Source organism: Excalfactoria chinensis, chromosome 4 (assembly GCF_039878825.1).
Source record: "Excalfactoria chinensis isolate bCotChi1 chromosome 4, bCotChi1.hap2, whole genome shotgun sequence".
NCBI classification, from domain to species: Eukaryota; Metazoa; Chordata; class Aves; order Galliformes; family Phasianidae; genus Excalfactoria; species Excalfactoria chinensis.
Genome location: NC_092828.1, coordinates 11,457,004 through 11,477,778, shown reverse-complemented (window position 1 = coordinate 11,477,778; position 20,775 = coordinate 11,457,004). Strand labels below are relative to the sequence as shown.

The 20,775-nt window shown below is 39.1% G+C and overlaps 1 protein-coding gene across 2 annotated transcripts in view; it reads left to right on the top strand.

The window, feature by feature from the left end:
- EVC (EvC ciliary complex subunit 1) overlaps positions 1-20,775 on the top strand; it is a 50,036-nt gene extending 29,261 nt beyond the window's left edge. Inside the window, exons 12-21 of one of the 2 annotated variants that reach the window (XM_072335677.1) lie at positions 1,029-1,241; positions 6,498-6,607; positions 7,352-7,562; positions 9,781-9,987; positions 11,059-11,203; positions 14,195-14,300; positions 16,305-16,431; positions 17,042-17,135; positions 17,782-17,899; positions 18,900-20,775. In XM_072335677.1, the coding sequence (XP_072191778.1) occupies positions 1,029-1,241; positions 6,498-6,607; positions 7,352-7,562; positions 9,781-9,987; positions 11,059-11,203; positions 14,195-14,300; positions 16,305-16,431; positions 17,042-17,135; positions 17,782-17,899; positions 18,900-18,981 (1,413 nt within the window). In that variant the 3' untranslated portion in view covers positions 18,982-20,775. Of the gene's footprint in view, positions 1-1,028; positions 1,242-6,497; positions 6,608-7,351; positions 7,563-9,780; positions 9,988-11,058; positions 11,204-14,191; positions 14,301-16,304; positions 16,432-17,041; positions 17,136-17,781; positions 17,900-18,899 lie in introns of both variants that reach the window. The other variant, XM_072335676.1, reaches the window with a different exon arrangement.

The following is a 20,775-nucleotide window of genomic DNA, read 5'->3' as shown; positions in this document are numbered from 1 at the left end:
TTAGAAGAAAATGAATAAATCTTAGTACTTTCAAGAGGGCTGAGCAATCGGCAATGAAAGCAAAACCACGCACACAGTAAAGCCTTTTTGATTGCTGTGACAATGTTGAAGTCACACAAAACCAGCCCTTCATCCTGTTGGAGTGCTGCAGTGTCTGAGTGACCTTTCCATGTCTTTGTTTTCTCTCTTCCTCTAAGGAAAGCTGCCTGCACTCAGTTATTCTCCTCAGGGATTACTTCAAATTTCTAGCAAGTTTGCAAACACAGCTTGTGCCATGTCACTGCGTATTTGACATTGAAATTGCAGGTTCTGTAAAGGTTTCGTAGCTTGGATACCATCTGACTAAATCACCCAAACTCTTCTTGCGAATGACACAGCCTCAGCAATTGAAAACCATTCATATGAGACTAGTTTTAATAGAACCACCGGCAGATATTTGTTTTCCTAGGCTTGAAGCTATTCTGAATCAGGGTGGATTTGAATAATTCTGTTCCTCCAGAAGGCATTAAGGAAAGTCATATTTTGAAGCAATAACTATTAACATGATCAGTGTCAATTTGTCTATCTAAATTCTGTACTGTCCCTTTTAACTTGTCCTTACTTCTTGCTTTCATTCCTGTCAGCACCTTCAAAAATATGCCTAAAATTTTTCATGCTATACAAGGTTCTTTCCACTCAGGCAAAATAAGTGAAGTTTACCAGATGTCACTACAGCCAGTAGAACATGGTATTATTTGCTTTGCAGTTGCAGGTGGACAACAGTTAGGGTTCAGAATCTCATGCTAAAGCCAGCATGGCATTTTAAATACTCTTGTGCCCCTTAACCAAAATGTCTGTGTGGTTACAGGCTCCATTTACAGAATCTTCTCTAACTCAAGCATTACTGGCATTGGATTTTATCCGTAGGTGTCACTAGTCCGATACACTCCCTCAGTGGTATCACGCAGCATGCAGTGAAGTAGCTGCAAAGGGCCACGAATTTTGCTTTCTCATCTGTCTCACATTGTTCCTTTTTGTCCCCCTGACAGGAGCTGTATTCTAAAGCTTCCCATGCTTTAGCAGAGCTGGTGAATGAGCTGTTTCTTCAAACACTGCCTGTTGTGACCGGCCTCTCTGTAAGAGAATGTGAACTTCTGAAAGAGGAATGGCAGGAGAATGTGGTCCCTCAGCTGGAGAAGTGGGACAGCCACCGCCAGAAACGCTGGAAGCTTTTCCAGGAGCAGCTACTGCAAGAAAAAAAGGTAGAATCCTGGGACATTATGGTCTATAAATGGGATATGGAAAGAAATAATCTGTACCAGATTCAGAATGGGCACTTTGAGATGCTGTGTGGAGTGAATATGTACATTGTGAACATAAACTCTCACAGCAGAGTTGGAGAGTAATTCCTGAACATCTGTCCACAGTGTTTGACAGCTTTTTCAGCACTTAAACATTTTTTGGCAAGTCTTCTGTCTGATTCTACAGTGTCCTCAACTCTTGAAGATCTACAGAAACAGTTAAAAAAAGACACCTTCATCAGCTTACAGGAAAGGAGGCATTACTTACTTCTTATGCACATACTTCCTAATCATTTCTATGCATTAATACTATAATTGCTAGAAATGTATGATAAACATTGTACATATAACACTCTTTTTAACTCTGATGAGGTGAAGAAATATGTGTCCATACTTTTTATTCTGTTTGTGCCCAGCACATTGAGGGCACTGAGACCAGAGGAGAAAAGCAAAAGAAATAAGTCAGTGTTAGGGCTCCTCTGCTCTGGTCCTTCTGCAGACCCATTGAATGTCAGACATTGCTGAGGGCCAGAGAGGATGTAGTTTAACTAGTAGATGGATGCAGTTTAACTGTAGAGGATGTAGAGCTCAAGTCTAGAGCTTATTCCAAAGACTCTGTATGCATTCCTCCAGTACTGTCATTGGACACAGTGTGTATAAAGACTGGGTGGAGGAAGTAACACCCTAGGATTGTTTCTCAAGAGATAAAAGAGGATTAGTTCAGGTCCAGCATCTGGTTGATGGAGAATAGTTCCTTGGACAGTACAGTATGGTTAATTCATTATATTTGAATTCATATGCTCCAGTAATGGCCAAGCATAGGATAGTTAGATTTAGAAGCTGATTTTCTACATTTTCAGTGTACTGTAGCATTCATAATATAAAGCAGATGGCTTCCTAGCTGGGAAAAAAAAAAAAAAAAAAAAAAAAAAGAGAGTTTAGTGACATCATTAACAGTAATTATTGAACTATAAAGGAATTCGCCTAAATAAGTACATAGCATTCACATTGGTCTCTGGGTCACCAGCAGTGTAGCTGGGCATTTTTCAAGATGAAAATTGCACGATCAACAGATGATAGGGCTTTCCTAAGGATAAATGATTCTATGCAGTAAATTTCTGGAAGAGAGTTTCTCCACCTGGGGAAATGTTTGACTCTTCAAGACGAGTTTAAATGTTTGAATAGGTAGGTTTTTTTCACTTACACATGTGTGTGTTTTTTTTTAAAGTAGTTTGAACTAAACTGGAAGAATGAATGCTGTATCTCTAAAGAGAACATGTAGGGAAGCAGCTACTCCGTCAAGGCTAGGCTGGCATATTTTCTTGTATAAGCTAGTGTGTCACACAATTAACTATATTACATTTAAATGCAAAATGCCTTTCTTGGCTCTTTCCTAGTATTAACACAGTGACTTGTACATTTAAATAGTGAGCTGACACCCATATCCTACTGAAAAAAGCACTTGGTTTCCACCTTTATAAAAGGAGGGATGAGATACTTGTGACAGGTGATTGTGACATTTGGGAGATTCCACAGATGTTGCACTGCTGATGACTGAAGTTCCATTAATCAATATTTATATTGACAGTTCTTTTTATCAGGCATTTTCCAGAAAGAAATATGTCTCTCATTTGCCTTTTGACAAATAACACTACAGCATAGAATTGCGTAGTCTTTACAGCTTTAGGAAGCCTAGAATCAGAAGGGTTTTTACCAGATTGTTTCAGCTTTCTAAGGTGACTCAAAAAGACATTTTTCCCACTTACCTGAACTAGATTTGTCTGAGATCATCTTTATGCATTTATACATATCTGGAATATGATGACCTTTGGTGAAACAGAGTCTCTTTTGTGCAAGAAAATTAAAATTCAGTTTCATATTTAACTTTCACCTTATAAGCTTGAGAATATGAGCGAGGCAAACAGAAGTAATTGACAAATGAATATAAACCGTGAACATTTTCCCACATATCTCCTGCCTCATGATTTCCCTGGAAGAGCACTGCCATCTGTTACTCAGAGCAGGCTGCTGCAGTAGGGTAGGTACTTGCTTGGCATTCATTGTGCATCACACACCATCTACAGGCTGTTAGAAAGAAATTGCTTTCCTTCGATTTCTTGAAGAATCTGTGCTAAAAATGTCAGAGAGCTTCACAAGAAAGTGAGCTTACTTGGATCTAATTTACTGTTGTATCTGAGATCTAACTCAAGGTATTTTATGGATTTCATTACCTACCAAAGGCATATTCCACATATTTATTGCCAAAGAGTAATGCTTAATGTTAGCTCTGCTCCAGAAGGTCTTATAATGGACTTGTTGCCAGGAGACAAAACACTGAGAAACTTACAGAGACGGAATGGGGTGAGGACTTTTTCATCCATTCCCACATCATTGCTTGGCACCCACAGGGGCCAATCAGCAGCTACTTATTAGCTTTGACATAGAGTGCTTTTTATTTCTTTCTCTTTGTTTTTCAGATCCTATTTTATTTCATAGTGATAGGAATGTCTTATCTATTCAAATAGCCAAACATTCCACAGAGTTTTACTTCCCCATTTGATATGATTTTGGCCTCGATTTTACAGGTTAAATGCAGCTTAGGAATCAGAGAGCCCAGCTGTTCTCCAACCGCTGACTGTGCAGCGTGGTCATTTTCTCCATTCTTTACTCATCTATCATTCTTTAACAGTATTTTGGAATCACATTGTAGTGGAAAATTGCTGAGATGGGAAGGAAAGTGGTGAGGGATGCCAGGTTGAGGGAGCTGAGAGCTGCCTTGTGCCACAGTCAGCCCAGGCCCGGGCTGACTTTCTAGGGGCCATCTCAATTCCTCACTCAGTGCTGACAACACCAAGACATGGAGGTGTAGAGGAAAAAGCATGGCTCAGGTACAGGAATCCTGTCTAAAAGTGTTGGGTCTCAAAGCGATGTAAAGATAAAGAAAGCTTTGAAAGGCACTTCTTGTGTTCTAGTTTGTGCCCTTAGTCCCTTGTCCTCTCACTGGACAGCACTGAAAGGAGTCCAGCCCCATCCACTTGACTCTTGCCCATGAGATACAGGGCACACTTCTGGCTCATGGCAATTTCCTAGTGACCTTTAGAGGCAAAACACTGAGTTAACATTTGGTTCAAATCTCAAACCTTATTTGTCATCTCTACTTAAATGTGTAATAACTGTGCTCAGGCTACTTAAGAGCTGATGTGCTTCTTTAAGTTCAATAATTGTGCATAGGGGATACTTCTTGTTGTGTTCTAGGCTTTCTGTTGATCTCAGAGGAGTGAAGAGACACTAGCTAATTTTTGCATAAAGCTTATGTTAAATGCAGTCTCCATTAGAAGGTGACTCATTCTTTCCCTTAATAAAAAAGTCTACATTCTCCCTTGCAGAACTATTCTATTTCTTTTGCAGTTCCCACTACAGTCCCTGTCTTTGATATCTATCGCTCTGAGTGCCTTTTTTGGATAGGATATACCACCACCAGCAGAGGTGTTACATTTTTGTTTCTTGACTGTAATACTGTATCATCTACAGGCCCAGAAAACCTCTCCTGTCTTTTGTAACTTGGCGGTCCACCTCTGTCTGCTGTTGTAGAGCCAGTGGGAAGACGGGCCCTCAAAAATAACTTCTGTATGAATAAACAAGTCTCTAAAACCAATGGGAAGCCACATCTGAGCCATAGGCAGTCTCTTATTGAACACACTTCTATAGAAAATTAAGAAGTCTTTTTTGGCAGACAATAAAATGACATTACATTGACTCATGTATTTAACCAAAACTGTAGTGGGCATCTACAGAGAGGTATGAAGTGCTAGGAAACCATATCCATAGAGCTGCTAAGGGGAAATACTAATACAGCTATTATTATTATTACAGCTATTATTTTGGGGAAATATTTTATATTTGTCATTATGATACCTGGAGACATGGTAGGCCTCAATTTGTCATTTGCAGTATGCAGTCAGAGATGACACTGTGCTTGAACTGGCTCTTTGATTTTAAGAATGACCCAGGCTCAAGTTAGCTGAGGTCTCACTGCTAGTCCACTTCTCACAGCTCCATGTGAGAGCAACCAGGAGCACTCTGCACTTCTGTGCAGATTTCTGTGCTGTGTTTCTCTTTCCGTCTGTAGCACAGACTGCCAGCCCATCCTTCCCAGGCATCTTGCACAGGAGAATGTGCTCTGGTAAGGTTTTCTACATGGATGGAAAGGGTTCAGTTGTATGTACTGCTGAGTACGGCACAGAGAATGCACTATCCAGGAAAGAAATACATTTTTCATATAAAGCCAGAGATTATGTGTTTTCTGATGTTCTGCACTTCCCTGGGGTGTTAATTCTGTGTTCACAAATAAAGCCTCTCCTGCACAGATTGCTGCTTCCTGGGGAAAAGACTGTCTTATCCAATACGAAGGCCCAGGATCAATCCTAATTCTTTGCACTGAGAGGGGCTGCAATTACACACCCAGTTTTTTGCTACACCTATTGATCTGGTGAGATCTTGCTGTCTACAATAATATAAAATTTACTCCCTCATGATGTGAGTGAGGGTAGGGCATGAAGTGAAGCTGTCAGAGAGCCTGAGTATTATATTTAATTTAGGACTTGCATATATCTGCAAGTTACCTGCTTACACTCAGCTGCCAGCATAGCCTGAAATAAACTCTTCATCTCACAGTAATGGAGTTTGGACCTTACAGTCATGTCACCTTACAGCCTATTATTCATTGAGTTCTGGCAATGCAGTAAACAAAATCTAAGTCAGTATCTCCAAAAGTTTAGTCTAGTGGAAAAGTCCATCAAAACATTTCAAGATTCTTTGATTAAATATTGCCTTGAAGGAGCTGTAAACTTACAGTTGAAAAACCTAATCATAAAATCTCCATTGCTATTTTCAGTGCATAATATACACAAAAGTGTGGTGGGGGATGATGATTATCTTTATTTTGTTCGGTTAAAGTAAAATCTACATCCATACTAGTGAAGAAAATCAAACTGAAAGCCCACTGCAACTTGCTGATAAGAGCTAATGCAAAATGTTGTGCCACATTGTTCTTTTTTAATTGTTTCCTCTATTGCTGAAATGGGAAAATCTGTAGGAGACAGGGAAAGAGGGGATTACTATTTTTAACAAAAATAAAAATAAACCCCTGATTCATCATATGATGATCAAAGTGATGGAAAGTATCTTAAGACTGTGTTTTTTTTCCCCTGCTTTTAGCTATGGATAAATGAATATGCTCTCTCTTCTGTGATGCAAAAGCACATGAATGAGAAACAAGAAAAGGTAATGCAAGGCGTCATGAGCAGACTGGGCTGCCTCAGTGATGAGTAAGTATGATTTTATCAGCAAGCAGTGCGGTTAATCTGCAGTGCCACAAATGCAGATAAACACCCATGTATGTTATGTTGCAGAAAGCAGTGCTGAGGGATTCTAAGCATCCTCAGAGAGACGGTTACTGTAGATTTTAATCTTGAGTAGAAAAATTTTTTTTAAAAGAACAAAGACAACAGACTCATAATGAGTCTAAAGTCTTCTCTGATTAGTCCATTCATATGCATTCTGAGTATCTGTTCCTATGTTTGTGAGTAATTCCTAATCTTGAATGAGCTTCACTTTGCTCTCTGTATGTCACATTAGAGTATAATATCCTTCAACATAAAATGTTCAGTTTGGCATTGTACTGTCTTTTCTTTCTGTTAGTAGAATACCATGGAAGTGACCCCTCCCTTACATTCTCTGTCTGTATCCACTAATGAAACTTCCATTTTATTTTATCTTTGTTCAGATAAAATTCTCTTTAAAAGACACATTCTCAACAGAAATTCTAGATTATCTGCCTTGTTTTAATTAAGATGCCAAATGACAACATTCACCATGGCACCCGCATTACCATAGATAAATGCATTTCAACACTTGGCTATCTGGAATATTACTATTACTGCCACTGCACTCTTTTATTTTGCCTGTATTTTTCAATTCAACCTTCTGTTTTGATATTTTCTGACTTTGACATTTCCCACAGTTCGATATCTGTTCGATAGCTGTGTGATTTTTAATGGTCTTTTTTGCAGGTCTGTTAACTACATATTGCAAAAACAGCAGCTCTTGCTGTGTTCAGTATGGAGAAGATTAACTCTTAGAAGCATTGGAATGGCAGGTTTGACCCGCATGAGGATGTCCAGAAAGAAGAGCTTGCTCCAGGAGCTGAGAGAGCAACATATGCTGCAGAAGGGCTCCTCAACCTGTCAAGATGAAGATCAGTGGCAGCTACAGAAGGCAGTGGTAGGTACAGTATCCTGGAGGGTTTTGTCCAAAGTTCTTAAATGTTATGATGTCTGGCATTAGAAGTAGCCATGGATCTCAAATATAAAAACGTTAGTGTTCCAAATAGAGAGAAAAAGTCTTGTCAAAAATACATCCCTCTCAACATAGGAAGTACTTAAGTATTCACTTTTAGTTTGAGTAGACACTTAAAATTCTCTAATATTTCATGCAAGGAGCACAATGGACTTTACGCAAGTTACTGCTTTATGGTAAGAGAAACTCCTACCAACTCTTCCAGAGATCATAATATGTGCTTGAAAATTCCTTTCTTGTAGGTCAGAAGAAACTATCTCTTTCCTTCAGCAGACCTACCAAGTTTTTCTGTACTGCTGTCATTTTTCATTCTTCTGTTTCCTTTATCCTCTGTCCATGAGATACTTAATATCCATTCCCTTGATATCCTTCCAGATTCCTGTAGGTTGAGGTAGCAAGAGAAATTTCAAAGGATTATTATATTTTATATTCCCACGGGGCACTTTTATATATGTTTGTCACTGTATTTTAGGGTTTAATCTTTCTGGTTAATACTAGATCTTGCTCGTTATTCACTTAGCTGCAGTGGGTACTTAACAAGAACAACACTGTGTTCCTGAAGTCAACATCAGAGGACCCTTCCCAGCAGGCATCAATATCAACCCCTGCCCAGCTCATTGTTACTGCCATTCTGGGTTGAACCCATCCAATACTCTGTATCTCTGCTCCATGCCATCACTGTGCGATCAGCATAGAGAGAATGTTGTGCATGCCTCTAATTGTAATTAGCTTGATATGGACCCTGATTCTCCATTTGGGAGAGGATTAAGGAAATTCTGTCCCTGGTAAGTGTGAAAATCTCAAAATACCATTAAGCTTTAGTACAGGTAAAATACAGTGAAATTCAAATGCATATGACTATGACATCATTCCTCTTTTCCATCATTTATGTTCTTTCCATTGTTCCAGTTCATTTCGATCCCACAGGGACAAGAATTGGAGCAATCACTGTGTTCCCTAGCAAAAAAGAAATGTCCCCAGGTACTACTGCTGTTTTGGACTGCATCCATTACAGCCTCTTTCTAAGTCCAGCCATGACCAATCTCACAAGGAAATGCTTAAATATATGCATATAATATCCTTGCTACCAAACAAGTAGAGTCTGTGTGTGGAACTGTGAAGAGTCAGAGAGAAAACAAATGTTAGGAACAGCCTCCAAAACTAAAGCTGATATATAAGGAGTTAAGGAGGAGGTTATTTTGCAGACATCCAACCAGAGTTTTAGACACACTGGGTTATTTTAACTAAATTTAATTTAATCATTTGCATAAATTGATGTGAGGGTATTATGTCAGTCTATTTATTTCATAATATGACATTTTGGTCTTTTTTTAAAGAGAAAAACTGTTTAGTGATTTTATGACGGTCTTAGAAGTGTCAAAAACATGTCTGAGCTCTAAATAAAGACATTAGAATAACCAGCATTAATAGGGACATCATTATTTTCCACAGATGAATGTAGGCAGAGCAGGTTCTTTTCCTACTTGCATTTTTTAGTTACAAGAGGGAATCAAATAGGGACTGTTAAATCCCTCAGAATAATTGAATTTTATTTAGACTTAAATGAGAATATTGGTATAAGAGTGACATCTTTAACCCAGTAGAAGGCAGTCTGTGGAAGACTGTAATGCTCATGGGAAAGAAGGAACAGGTTGTGCTGGTGAGCATGTCCTCTTGTGTGCTGAAGAGAGCTTAGAGTGAAAGTGGATTTGAAAAGTAGTATAGAAAATAGTGGCAAGGTTGGTTGAAAGAGCTTAAGAGACTAGAACTCTTCAGCCTAAAAGAAATGGGAATGTCACTGGTTTTAAAACTGGCATACAGTTGTTTCTGATGTCTTTTTTTTCTAATAAAAGGACAAGTGAACACCAAGCAAAGCTACAAGATTCCTACTTGAAAGTCACTTGAGTTTTTCAAAACAAAAGAATGACTGCTGGGACAGGATACTGCTGTTATTGTACTTATGATGACAGAAGCAGTAACCTTGGTGCCATAAAAAGTAACTCTAGATAATGCTGAAAATTAGATTAAGGATTAAAACAGTGATATTCTGAGTGGCTGTAGGACTTTCTTTTACAGTGATGCTGTCTATAGTTCTGAGTACACTTGAGTAGCAGTGCTTGGTACCATCTTGTCTAATTACCAGGAGTCTCACATTCTGGAAGAGGAAGCAAAACTTGAGGAAGAAACACAGCAAACCCATTTAGAATTTCACCAGCAGTTAGTAACAGAAATCCAAGAAGCTCTTCAATTTCTTCAGCAACACATGGAGAAAGTGATTGGGCGGACACTGCTGCAGCATGCCAGACAGGAAGCTGCAAAAGAGAATTCAGACAGTGAAGAGGAGTTCAAGGTATGGAAGTGTTCAATAGCAGCTTTCTTAAAACACTGAGTTCTGCTTGGATAAATCGGAGGGCAACTCCATGTAAGCATTATCCTATGTCTAAAAGTGTCAGCAGGACAATACTACAACCTGCTTTAAAACTGAAGATAACTTGCAAACTATTTAAAGACGTAACACCTACGTCAAAGTACAATATTTTCTTGTGACTGACTCACTTTAGCAGCCAAAAGAGATTTTACTAAATTGAACCCCAGAACACTGAAACACTGAGAAAGTTCTTGATGACAAAAAATCACAACAATGAGAAAGAAATGGAGATGACAATCTATTGACAAAGATTTTAAAGTTAATTAGCAGTATGCAGCTTAACAGCTTAATTCATAGATTAATAAAATGAAACAATTCATAGACTAATAAGATCATTGCAAATATTTGAATTTTCTGCATAAAGGAAAATTGTATTAGATTTATAAAATATATGTATATATATTTACTTTGCTGGTAGTTGGGTTTACAGGCAAAGAGGGCTGTGAAGATTGAACTGTTAGAAGGATAGCTCCTCACATGTAGGTTGTGTGATCCACATTAGGTTGAGGCCTGGCTCTTCTCAGTGGTGTGTAGTGATAGGACAAGGAGCAATGGCCTAAAATTTCAACAAAGGAAGTTCCATAGAAAATTGCAGAAGATTTTCTGTATGGTAAGGGTGATGGAGCTCTGAAACAGTTGGCCCAGAGAGGTTGTGAAGTCTTCTATGGAAATACTCAAGACCTGTCTGGATGACCTATTCTGGACCTGCATGTGCAACTTATTTTAGGGAACCTGCTTTAGAAGGGGGCTGGACTTAATGGTCTCTTGAGGTACCTTAATGGTACCTCTTGAGGTACTCTGAAATTCTGTGATTAGAAAGACTGTACTGTAATTTTTCATGTTCCAGTATATCAGCTCGTCATGTTTTTGAAGCACAAAGTCTACAATCTTGTATGCGCATATAATATTGATTTTGGTCTTCAGTTTTAGACAGATCAAAACACCAAGTTTTTTGCATAGAAAATGAGTTGTTCTCTGTAATATGTAATACAGGAGAAACTGGTAGAAGCTGCTGTTGAAAGTGTATATGGGACCAGCAATAATATCAATAGACTGGTAGAAAACTACTATCAACAAGTTGGAAAAATCACAGAAGACTATGAAAGAAAAAAACTTCAGCAGTTGAAATCCCTACAAGGTACGTATGATATTGACAGCTATAAGATATTGTTGTGTTGGTTTTTTTTCTCCACAAATACCGATAGAGAGAGTGAGGAGGGTTTATGACTGGAGCCTACAAAGTAGATCTTCCTCTTAGAAGGTTTTCTGTGTTTGCAGTTCCTGGCAGACAGTCTGGTTTCTCTGAGCTGATTGCATTCAATTTTAAGAAGGAGGTTCTTAAATTCTTAAAAATTTCTTAAATCTTAAAAAAGATTCCTTTTATGACTCAATAAAATGTTATTCTTTCTGAAATAGAGAAGATTCATGAGTGGATACAGCAAAAAGCCAATTGTTGCCATCCTGAGTATGAGCTACTGCATTGTTTCTTGCTGTCAACTGTGACACTTTCACAGTCTGCAAAACTGCTGGTGAGGTTTATGAACTCCTGGATCCCACAGATATACAGACACTTTTTCCTGGAATTATTTCTAATTTTTGAGTTCCTTTAGGACAGGAAAGCAAGCAAGCTGTGATTATTGATTTCTTCTGCAAACTCTCTTCTCTCCTCTGGATGAAGGCTGTTGGTATTAAATGAAGTCACCAAGTTAGTAGAATGACAGAAGCTTCTAAGTATTTGAGACACATAGAGTGGATGAATGAAAGCTGTTTTCTAAAACTTAAGTTAACAGTTTTAAATAGGATTGAGTATTTAACCAAAGAAGAGGATTTGTGAAGAGGAACAAACTTATCCACATACTTTGGTAGGAAGGATTTGTGAACTCCTTTTAATAGCTAGCCATGCTGACTGGTTATAGGAGATTGAATCTGTTTTGCAGTGGACTGTTATGGACCTTGAAGCCTTAAAATTTGAATCTGAAGTAACAGGCAAAATCTGTGCAGGGATTTTTGATGACCTGTATTTAAGACACTGGCAGCCAGCAAGGCAGTCAAGTTATTCATGTTCTCACTAAGTCTCTCTCTCTCTCTCTCTCTCTCTCTCTAGACCTCTTTGACTTTGATTTAGCTGACTACAGACAGAGTCTAAAATTCCTTTGATTTGGGTCAGTTGCACCTCTCCTATGAAGAAAGGCTGAGGGAGTTGGGCCAGTTTAACTTGTCTCTTCTTCCCAGAGAAGGCTTTGGGGAGACTTCATTGTGGCCTTCCAGTACTTGAAGGGATCTTACAAGCAGGAGAGAGACCAGCTTTTTACATGGTTTGATATCAACGGGACAAGGGAAAATGCTTTAAAACTAATAGAATGTAGACTTAGGTTAGATATTAGGAAGAAATTTTTTATTCAGAGGGTAGTAAGGTGCTGGATCAGGTTGCCCAGAGAGGTTGTGGTTGCCCCATCTCTGGAGGCATTCAAGGCAAGGTTGGATGGGGCCTTAGGCAGCCTGATTGAGTGTTTGGCCCATGGCAGGGAGGTTGGAACTAGGTGATCTTCAAGGTCCCCTCCAACCTAAACCATTCTGTCATAAGCAGGAATTAAAACTGGAGCCCACTGCTAAGCACTTCTCTGATGTGAGCGAGCTGAGATGATCCACTGTCATTACATAGATGAGTGTTTTTGTTTCATTGGTGTTTTCATATTGCTGCCAACATATCTCCCAAATAGTCTGAAAGACCTGTAATACCAGTCACTAGAGCCACAGAGAACCTTCTGGTCACCATTCTTTATATCATTTTTTCTCCTAGTGTTTGCGTGGTTATATCATTTCAATTAGTTGGCATTCCATGAACTATGAGAAAGAAAATTACGTGTGTAAGCAGCTACTGAAAGAGCACATTTTCTGTTCAACTGAAGAAAAATAAATTTCTCTCTCCTGCATTGTAAGCCTGCAGACATGACGGAAGATGAGAGTGTTTATGTTGGTAATAAACACAGATGTGTTTGAGATTTTGGTGGTCTGAGAGAAACTAAGGTGAAACTGAAAGCTCAAGTGAACTAATACAGTGAAAAATATTGCAGAGATACATGTGTGTGGTCTAACGTGGCCCAGTTCTTCTGTATTAGCAAGTGACTACTTCTGCTTTGTTGGTACTTCACATATTAAGAGAGAGAAAAAGGTCTGATAAGAACTTTTGATGCTCTAATACATATAAGTCCATTTTTAAACCTAAGTCCAAATTTGTGATGGAGGCCCCATGCCTTTCCCTTTTCAGCTGTTGTATTGCCCCCAGAACCAATGAAATTTTCCACTGTGATTCTTAACAGCTCTGCCCCTGGGCTAAGCCCTGTCAGCCAGCCAGCAGGCCAGACATATGTTTGAAGGGCCTGTTTTGTTAGGCGATTTCCCAGCATGATTACTACACAAGGAGAGAGTGGTTCCCCTCACCAAATACACTGTCAGCCTCAGAGGTGGCTGCCATCCTCTCTCAGCATTCAGAAAAGGCTAGATGCTCCCCAGATGAATGTTAAGTACTTTAATTTGTCATGTACACCCATCCATTTCTCTCCTTATTTTAGAAAAATGCAGTGATCCACAGCAGTGGATATGAGGAGAGGGATCCTATCCAGCAGGTTGCTACCAGGCAGGACTTTGAAGGCAAGGCTCAAGACCCCACTCAGCAGATGAAGAAGTCACTCACAGAGTGTGAGCATCAGCAGAAGTACTGAAATTACTTCACCTTCCAATGAAGGGAAGTGCAGTGTTAGGTATTGTCAGGCCTTAGAGTAATTGAGGGTTTTTTTATCTGGCAATGTTTTCATAAAGTTTCTCCTTCAAATTCTGTATTAATCACCCACAGCCTAGTGGGAGAAACATAATAATGGGAATTCACTGACATTACCATCTCAGCTAAACAATGCACAGCCTCATGTCTGATGATGTAACAAATGACAGGGGCAGAGGAAGCGTGTGAAAGAAGTGCTTGAGATCTTTAAGGAGCGATGACTTTGGAAAGACTACCTAGAACAGGGATTAATTTGTACTGATGCGAAACATAGATTGTCTGGTTGACAGAACTCAAAGTAGAGTTTGTAATTTTGAGCAGAATATTTTACAAAAAATGCTATTTCAGCAGAAAGAAGTGAAAAGTACAGACTTAGAAAGAAAGAAGAGAATGAACAAGCACTGAAAGAAAATCAGACCAAAGGCATCCTAAATGTATCATCTACAGTCCACCAAAGGTAAGAGCAAGTAGAAGCACTGCTGGCTATTTAAATGCTTTGACTTTAGCAGATGTATATCAGTGTCTAGCTGAATAAACGTTTTAGGTTTGAGTTTTATATTTTGTCTTCGATGGGAAAGAAATATCTGTTGCCAAAGTTTTCTACCCTTTGACCTCAAACAGTTACTTTCTTATTAAACAGAACTTTGGGTGCTTGTTATTTAACTTGAGAACTATATAGAGACAGTTTGAAAAGATAGAATGAAAAGCAGTGCCTAAACATACACCAAATTTTAAAAGAAATTTAATGTAAGTGTGGAATGGGAATTGCTGTTGTCTAATTCATTATATTCCATCTTTTCTGCTTTAAATACAAAAAGTACATATTAATTTGCTGCTGAGCGAATATGTAGCATAATGAGGATAACAGTTTTGAAGGATGAATAATATTCAGAATGACAAGAGGGTTTCATTGAATGCCTTTGGTAATTGAGATTGTTCGCACAAAATTTGGGCTTGAATGCCTCAGATGTTAATTAGATAAAAATCATGTTTAATATATTATTGATTTTATGGAGTTCAGACTGCACAAAAAGCACTGTAAATCCAAGGAATTAATTGTCATAAAAATCTATCTTATAAAAGTATAAGTTTGCAGGACTTGCAAAATGATATGCACATAATATACATTTTGTAATTGATTGATTTCTTTACTCTTCATTATTATCCATAGTAATACTGCGTGTGCAATTTTAACATTGTAAAGTGGTTAATTCATATTTGGACATTCTGCTACTTTCTGTTTTTTATCTTTCTTTGAATTTGTATAGAAATAAATTCATCTAGGGAAGGGCTTCAGAAAATATCTGCTAGATGTTCATTATCAAGCTCATCATTTATTCTGACATGTAAATTCCCTTTCAGTTGTTTCAGTTTTTTCATCCGTAACCCATTCTGCTAGTTCAAAATAAAATACAATTAAATTGGACTGCATTCAGATAGAAAACGGGGTATTAAAAATGCAACTATTTTGTATCTAAGTTGGTCTCATAACTACTAGTCAAAGCTCAGTTTCATGTTGCCATTATGATTTCTTCTAGGGTGAAATCCCAAATTCTTTCAGGATGTTCAATCAGTGACAGAATTTCCATTATCTAATTCCTTTTATACTCAGTGGAAGTTTTTATTTGCTTTTGCCCTTGGAAGGTTATGAGTGTGAGTTCAAAGGGCAAATTTTGAAAGCTAACCTTGTGTAAACATTGACCGTTACAATAGAAACTGCATTGTGTGGAGATGTCAGAAACAATTTGTGTTATCTCCTTCCCCAAGGAATGCAATGAGTGATTGACAGTTTTGCTTCAAGGTAGGCCAGGCAAGAAAACAGAAGAGTTACAGATTTAGCCAAGTTGCAGCCATTCAGATTCAACTATATTAATATTAATCTTTTACCAGCAAAATAAAACAAGAGAAGAATATAGTTGTCAATGCTCCCAACACCAGGTTTCTAATTATCGTGTTTCTGGCTCAGTGTCAACCTGGTACTAAAGAGCTCTGAATGAAATGGCTAATTCTTAATCCCTTATCCTCACACCTGATCCTCTAACAGCTTGTCTGTTTGGCATGCAGATAGCAAAACTGAGTTGATTCATTGCAGAAAACATAAAATGCTTTTGAAAAAAGACTTCACAATTAGAGCTGAACTCCAGGCACGGACAAACTGAACTGCTGCAGTTCCAGCCTTAGAAAGGAGCTCATGCACTGTGGTGACCCAAGGCAGGTTGTTAAAATAAGGAAAACTAATTAAAAATCTACAGCAAAATTATTTGTCGTAGCAGAAACTGGATGAGCTGCTACTGCTAATGAGGCTTTCTACAAAATCTTCTGATTGCACTTCACCAGCATTGTATTCCTCTCTTGAACTGGGGGAAACTGCTTTAGCAGGGGGTTGGACTAGATGATCTCCAACCAATTTTGTGATCCTGAACCAACAACAGCAACTAACTTTCAAATTTCCCTTTACCAGGATGGTGCTGCAGCAAAAGAAGGTTCTGACTCAGTTTGAACTGCACCAACAAATTCGTCTGGAATTTCTGAAACAGAAGCTGCTGGGATTGCATCACCTAGGAAGTGAGGTGGAGAATCAGCTTAAGGTAAATCAGGGTAACATGACTCACCAACCCGAGTCAGTCAGTGATGAAGCATCTGTTCCACTCATTGGTTGGCAGGCTGTAAGGGTCCTTTTGCTGTCCCAGTTGAGATTAGTGCAGAGATTCACCATTGAAGCTCAGGACCCAATGACACAGGCAGGCAGTTAACAGCCTGAAACCATTTCCTACAAAGAGAAGTTGGGAAATGAAGGATGCATTGTATTCTTTATCTTACTTGTTGACAGTTCTGCATCACATCCATTGCAAGTTCAGGCTTATTTTTTGGTTAATTGAACATCTCTGTCTGATCAGATGGAGTCTATTCAACCTCCTTGCTAGTACTTCAGTGTGCTTTAGTTCATAGCCAAGACAAGGAGGGTCAGGTCCAAGTGCCACGTAGATGTGACTAGCCAGGCTGCACAGCACATCTCCTGCTCTTCATCAGATGCTCTCAGCATGTTTGTGTCAAGTGCTGTTAAAGAAGAGCCATACCATATTGCTTCCCATGTTTCTGCAATGACATGAATGGTTTTGTCACACCATGTGTAGGATAACATAACCCAGAATCAAACCATTCTGTGTTAAATGACTGTTTCTTTATCCTCACATGCAGGAAGCAGAGTGGGGCTTTATTACTGAGTTGGCTGCACTGGCTCGAGTTCCAGTCACTGTGAAGAAGCATCTGTCCAAAAGGAGCAAGCCAGCAGGTTGGTACAATCCAGGAATCTTAAAAAACACAGTTTCACTTACTCTGTTCAGTACAGTGCAATATGTTATCATAGAGTTTTGGGGAAAGATTTTTTTCATCAGATGAGGTAATTGGGATATAGAAAAAAAGTACAGTGAGCTTCCAGGGTTATCCAGCTTGCTGGTGGCTGAATTACAAATATATGTGTCTTTTCCCACTCCAGAGCAGCCCTTTAACCAATAGGTAAAAGGGAAAGCTGAACTATTTATTTGAATCTACTGCACATTCAGCAGATTAAACTAATCTGTTATTCAGGAGACACTTTCAGTGGTTGCCCCTCATAGAAACTTACATCGGTGTGCAGCAGATTTCAAAGTTAAAGTCCACTTTGTGAGCACTTACAGTCAAAAAGTATATTCTAGGCCCATAGAAAGTGAGGCGTTTTCTTTGCCATAATGACTTATATATGTAAAGTGTTACCATGCTAGAAATTACTGTAGAGTTTTTTTTGTTGTTGTTTTGTTTGTTTGACTTGTTTTGCTTTTAGTTTTTGGGGGTTTTCAGTTTTGGGGGTTTTTTGTTTGTTTTTTGCTAGGAATAATCAAAAAACAGCTCTAATATCTGTGTTTTCTTTGTTTTTAATTCATACGTCCTTGATAATTCAGGGGAAAAAACAAACTCAAACTCAAACAGAAGATCCTTAAAGTCTCCAGAATCGGAAGACAACGATGATTCTTGTGACAATATCCAAGAGCCCCTCAGCCTGAATTCCAGCTTGTGCAGGTACAGTAGAGGCTAAAAGAAAAATGCAATGTGAAAAAACACAAAATGGTACAACATCTACTTTGCAAGCAGGAATGCCAATCAAAACCCAAAACGTAACACCTACACTTGCTGATCTTCTTTAACACTCACTCCTGACATGTACTTGACCATTGCTTTTCATATATCCTCTTCTGAATTAGGAAAATCATCAGTTTGCTTGTCTGCTGTTTCGGATCTTATCAATAACTTTGATTTTAAGCTGATAAATGAGAAATACTCTTTCCAGATTTCTTTTAGTTAGGCTTTTAAAAACCTGAGTCACAGACAGCATAAATCAGCACAGACAATTGAACCCAATGGAACTAAGTTGACTTGTAGCAACCAAAATATGGTCTGTGGTATTTAGGCTTTCAGCTACCACTTTATTTCTTCAACAAAGGCAAGCGCCAGTCATTGGCTGATGAGGGTAGCCGTTCTAACAATGATTTTCTTGATAGATGTTTCAGTTGGCTTATGCTGGGGTGCTAACTAGAGGAGAAGAAACGGCTACAAACCTGAAAGATGCCAGCTGATTACTACGGGCAGATCAAACCAGCCAGCTGGTCGCTGGGGCTTGATATATTGAGCAGAGAAAATCCTGTTGACAGGCAAAGCAAACAGTTAGTTCTCAGGAGCCACAGGCCTTTGGGGGAAAGTATTTATCCCCTGAGTGACCTCAGCCTGGGACTGACTTCAGGAGATGGCTCCTTTCCCCGATGGCATCAACTCTTTTCACACACTCCTTTCCCACAGCCAACAAGGGATACGCGTGTAGGGAACAGGGACACAACAAAGGAACATTTATCTTTATGCAACTTTGTTTTTGGCAGCCTCAACAGAGGCAGCTGAAACCAGTGAGTGCAGCAGTTATATTCATAGAGCTAGAGCTCTCGAAATGAATTTAGTTTAAGAGAGAATGGTAGCCTTTGAAAAACCCGGTCTACAATTTTGTTTTATTTTTCTCGTTTATTTCTTTCAGAGAGAGGTTGGAGAGGCCACACGAAGGGGAGACTGAACCAAGGAAAAAGACAAAGATGATTAAAAAAAGAGGCAACAGGTAGTCGAAGTATAAATATGAGCTGTCTGAACACAGAGTACCAAAGCATTCTTCTGGGAGATCTCAGCAGCTATAAATACTTAACTGAGCTGGTTTACTGAGGAACAATGAAGAACATCAATAATAACCGAGAAATCTTCTTTAGCTACAGACTGAGAATCAATCCCAACATTCTCACTTAGCCTTGGCAAGGGGAAACAAAGAATTCTTTAAGCTCTTCCAGACGGTGTGGGAAACATGAAGATTGGGGGATAGATAGTTTTAAATGAGGAATATACCTGAGGAAAATGCAGAACCAATCCACCCTCGACTGCTGAGGTCAGGACACCGCAGTGAGGTTTCATTGTGATGTTGATGTTTTGAGCCTGAAACGTGCTAGATTTGGTTTCACTAGTTGTGATCACTGCTTTGGAATAACAGAAATAGATAGAACTTTAAAGACCACGTAAAGAGACTTCAGGTTCTATTGGTGAACTGAAAGATTAAATTTGTCTTTCCCTTGTTATATTTTAATGCTTCCAAGGTAAGGCATGCTTTAAAATTTGTACAGAGATTTTTGTAAATCTATTTCCCTTTATCTCAGCTTTCTGATTATTAGTTTTTAGGCAGACTGAGACAAAGCTCGTCTACTGTTTCATTTTCTTATATCCCACTTTATATTCTAATTCCGCAAGTAAACTCTTTTGTTTTCATTGTACTTTGTTATTCTTGTTACATTCCATACAGGAATTTGTCTTGTCATGCAAAGCAGCTCTTTCTCCCTGGCTGCGCAGAGCACCTGTATCTTGTAATTAATTGCCCTGCTTAAGCAGTCGTACGGCTTTTGTGAAATACAAGTTTTTTGTCTTTTTAAAATTAACATATATTTTCCTAACCAAAGGGCTGTCCTTTGGCACTCCATGTAAAATACTACATCAGCAAAGCGGTTTACCTCAGATAAAAGTGCCGCCACACAAATGACTTTACTGGGCACGTTACGCACAGTTGTTAAATTGTTAATTTTCACTTCGGTCATTATCAAGATCTTTTTCTCCACACTATACGACTTCAAGCATTAGATTCTGCTGTTTCAGCAATCACTCTGCATGGTCTCACTCTGCCTTACCGATGGGGACATTTTAATTGCCTGTTTGATGTAATTTATCTTCAAATGGATGCAGCCTGTTTCCTTCTGTTTGAATACCATAATTCTTCAGCACACTCTATACACATAGCAAAAAGGAAGCTTTTAATAATAGAGTTGATTATGTTCCGAATATACCGTTTTAAACCATGCAGTGTAGCAGAGGCTCCAGTCTCAGGCAGAGTACAGCAGTCTACCCGGATGCACTGTGTGATTCATTCCACTAGGCAGGGCTTGCGTGACTTTCTGTCTTATCCCAAAAGCAGGGCAGCAGTGCCCTCTCCCGGGCAGCCCATGGGGTTTCTTCCCCTTGCTGTTGGAGGGCAGCAGCTCCTTACCCAGGAGAGTCCCAACCCCACCTCCTCTCTCAGCCCCTGCAGGTGAGACCCGACCCACCAGGGCTGTGTGTCTGCCTGCATTCTGTGCTCCTTTATCTGGGCTCAACTTTCCCGTTCTCTCACTAAGTCACCTTTGCTTCATGACAAGAAAACACAATTACACCACTGATTCACTGCCTTGGTAAAAGTCCCGCACAGGTTTCATGCGTGTCATTGCACTCACAGTAGTTCTCCGTAAGTGATGCAGGTATCGAACATGCAAAAGTATCATAGAAACACAGAATATCCCAAGTTGGAAGGGACTCATAAGGATCATTGAGTGGAACTCTTGGCTCCA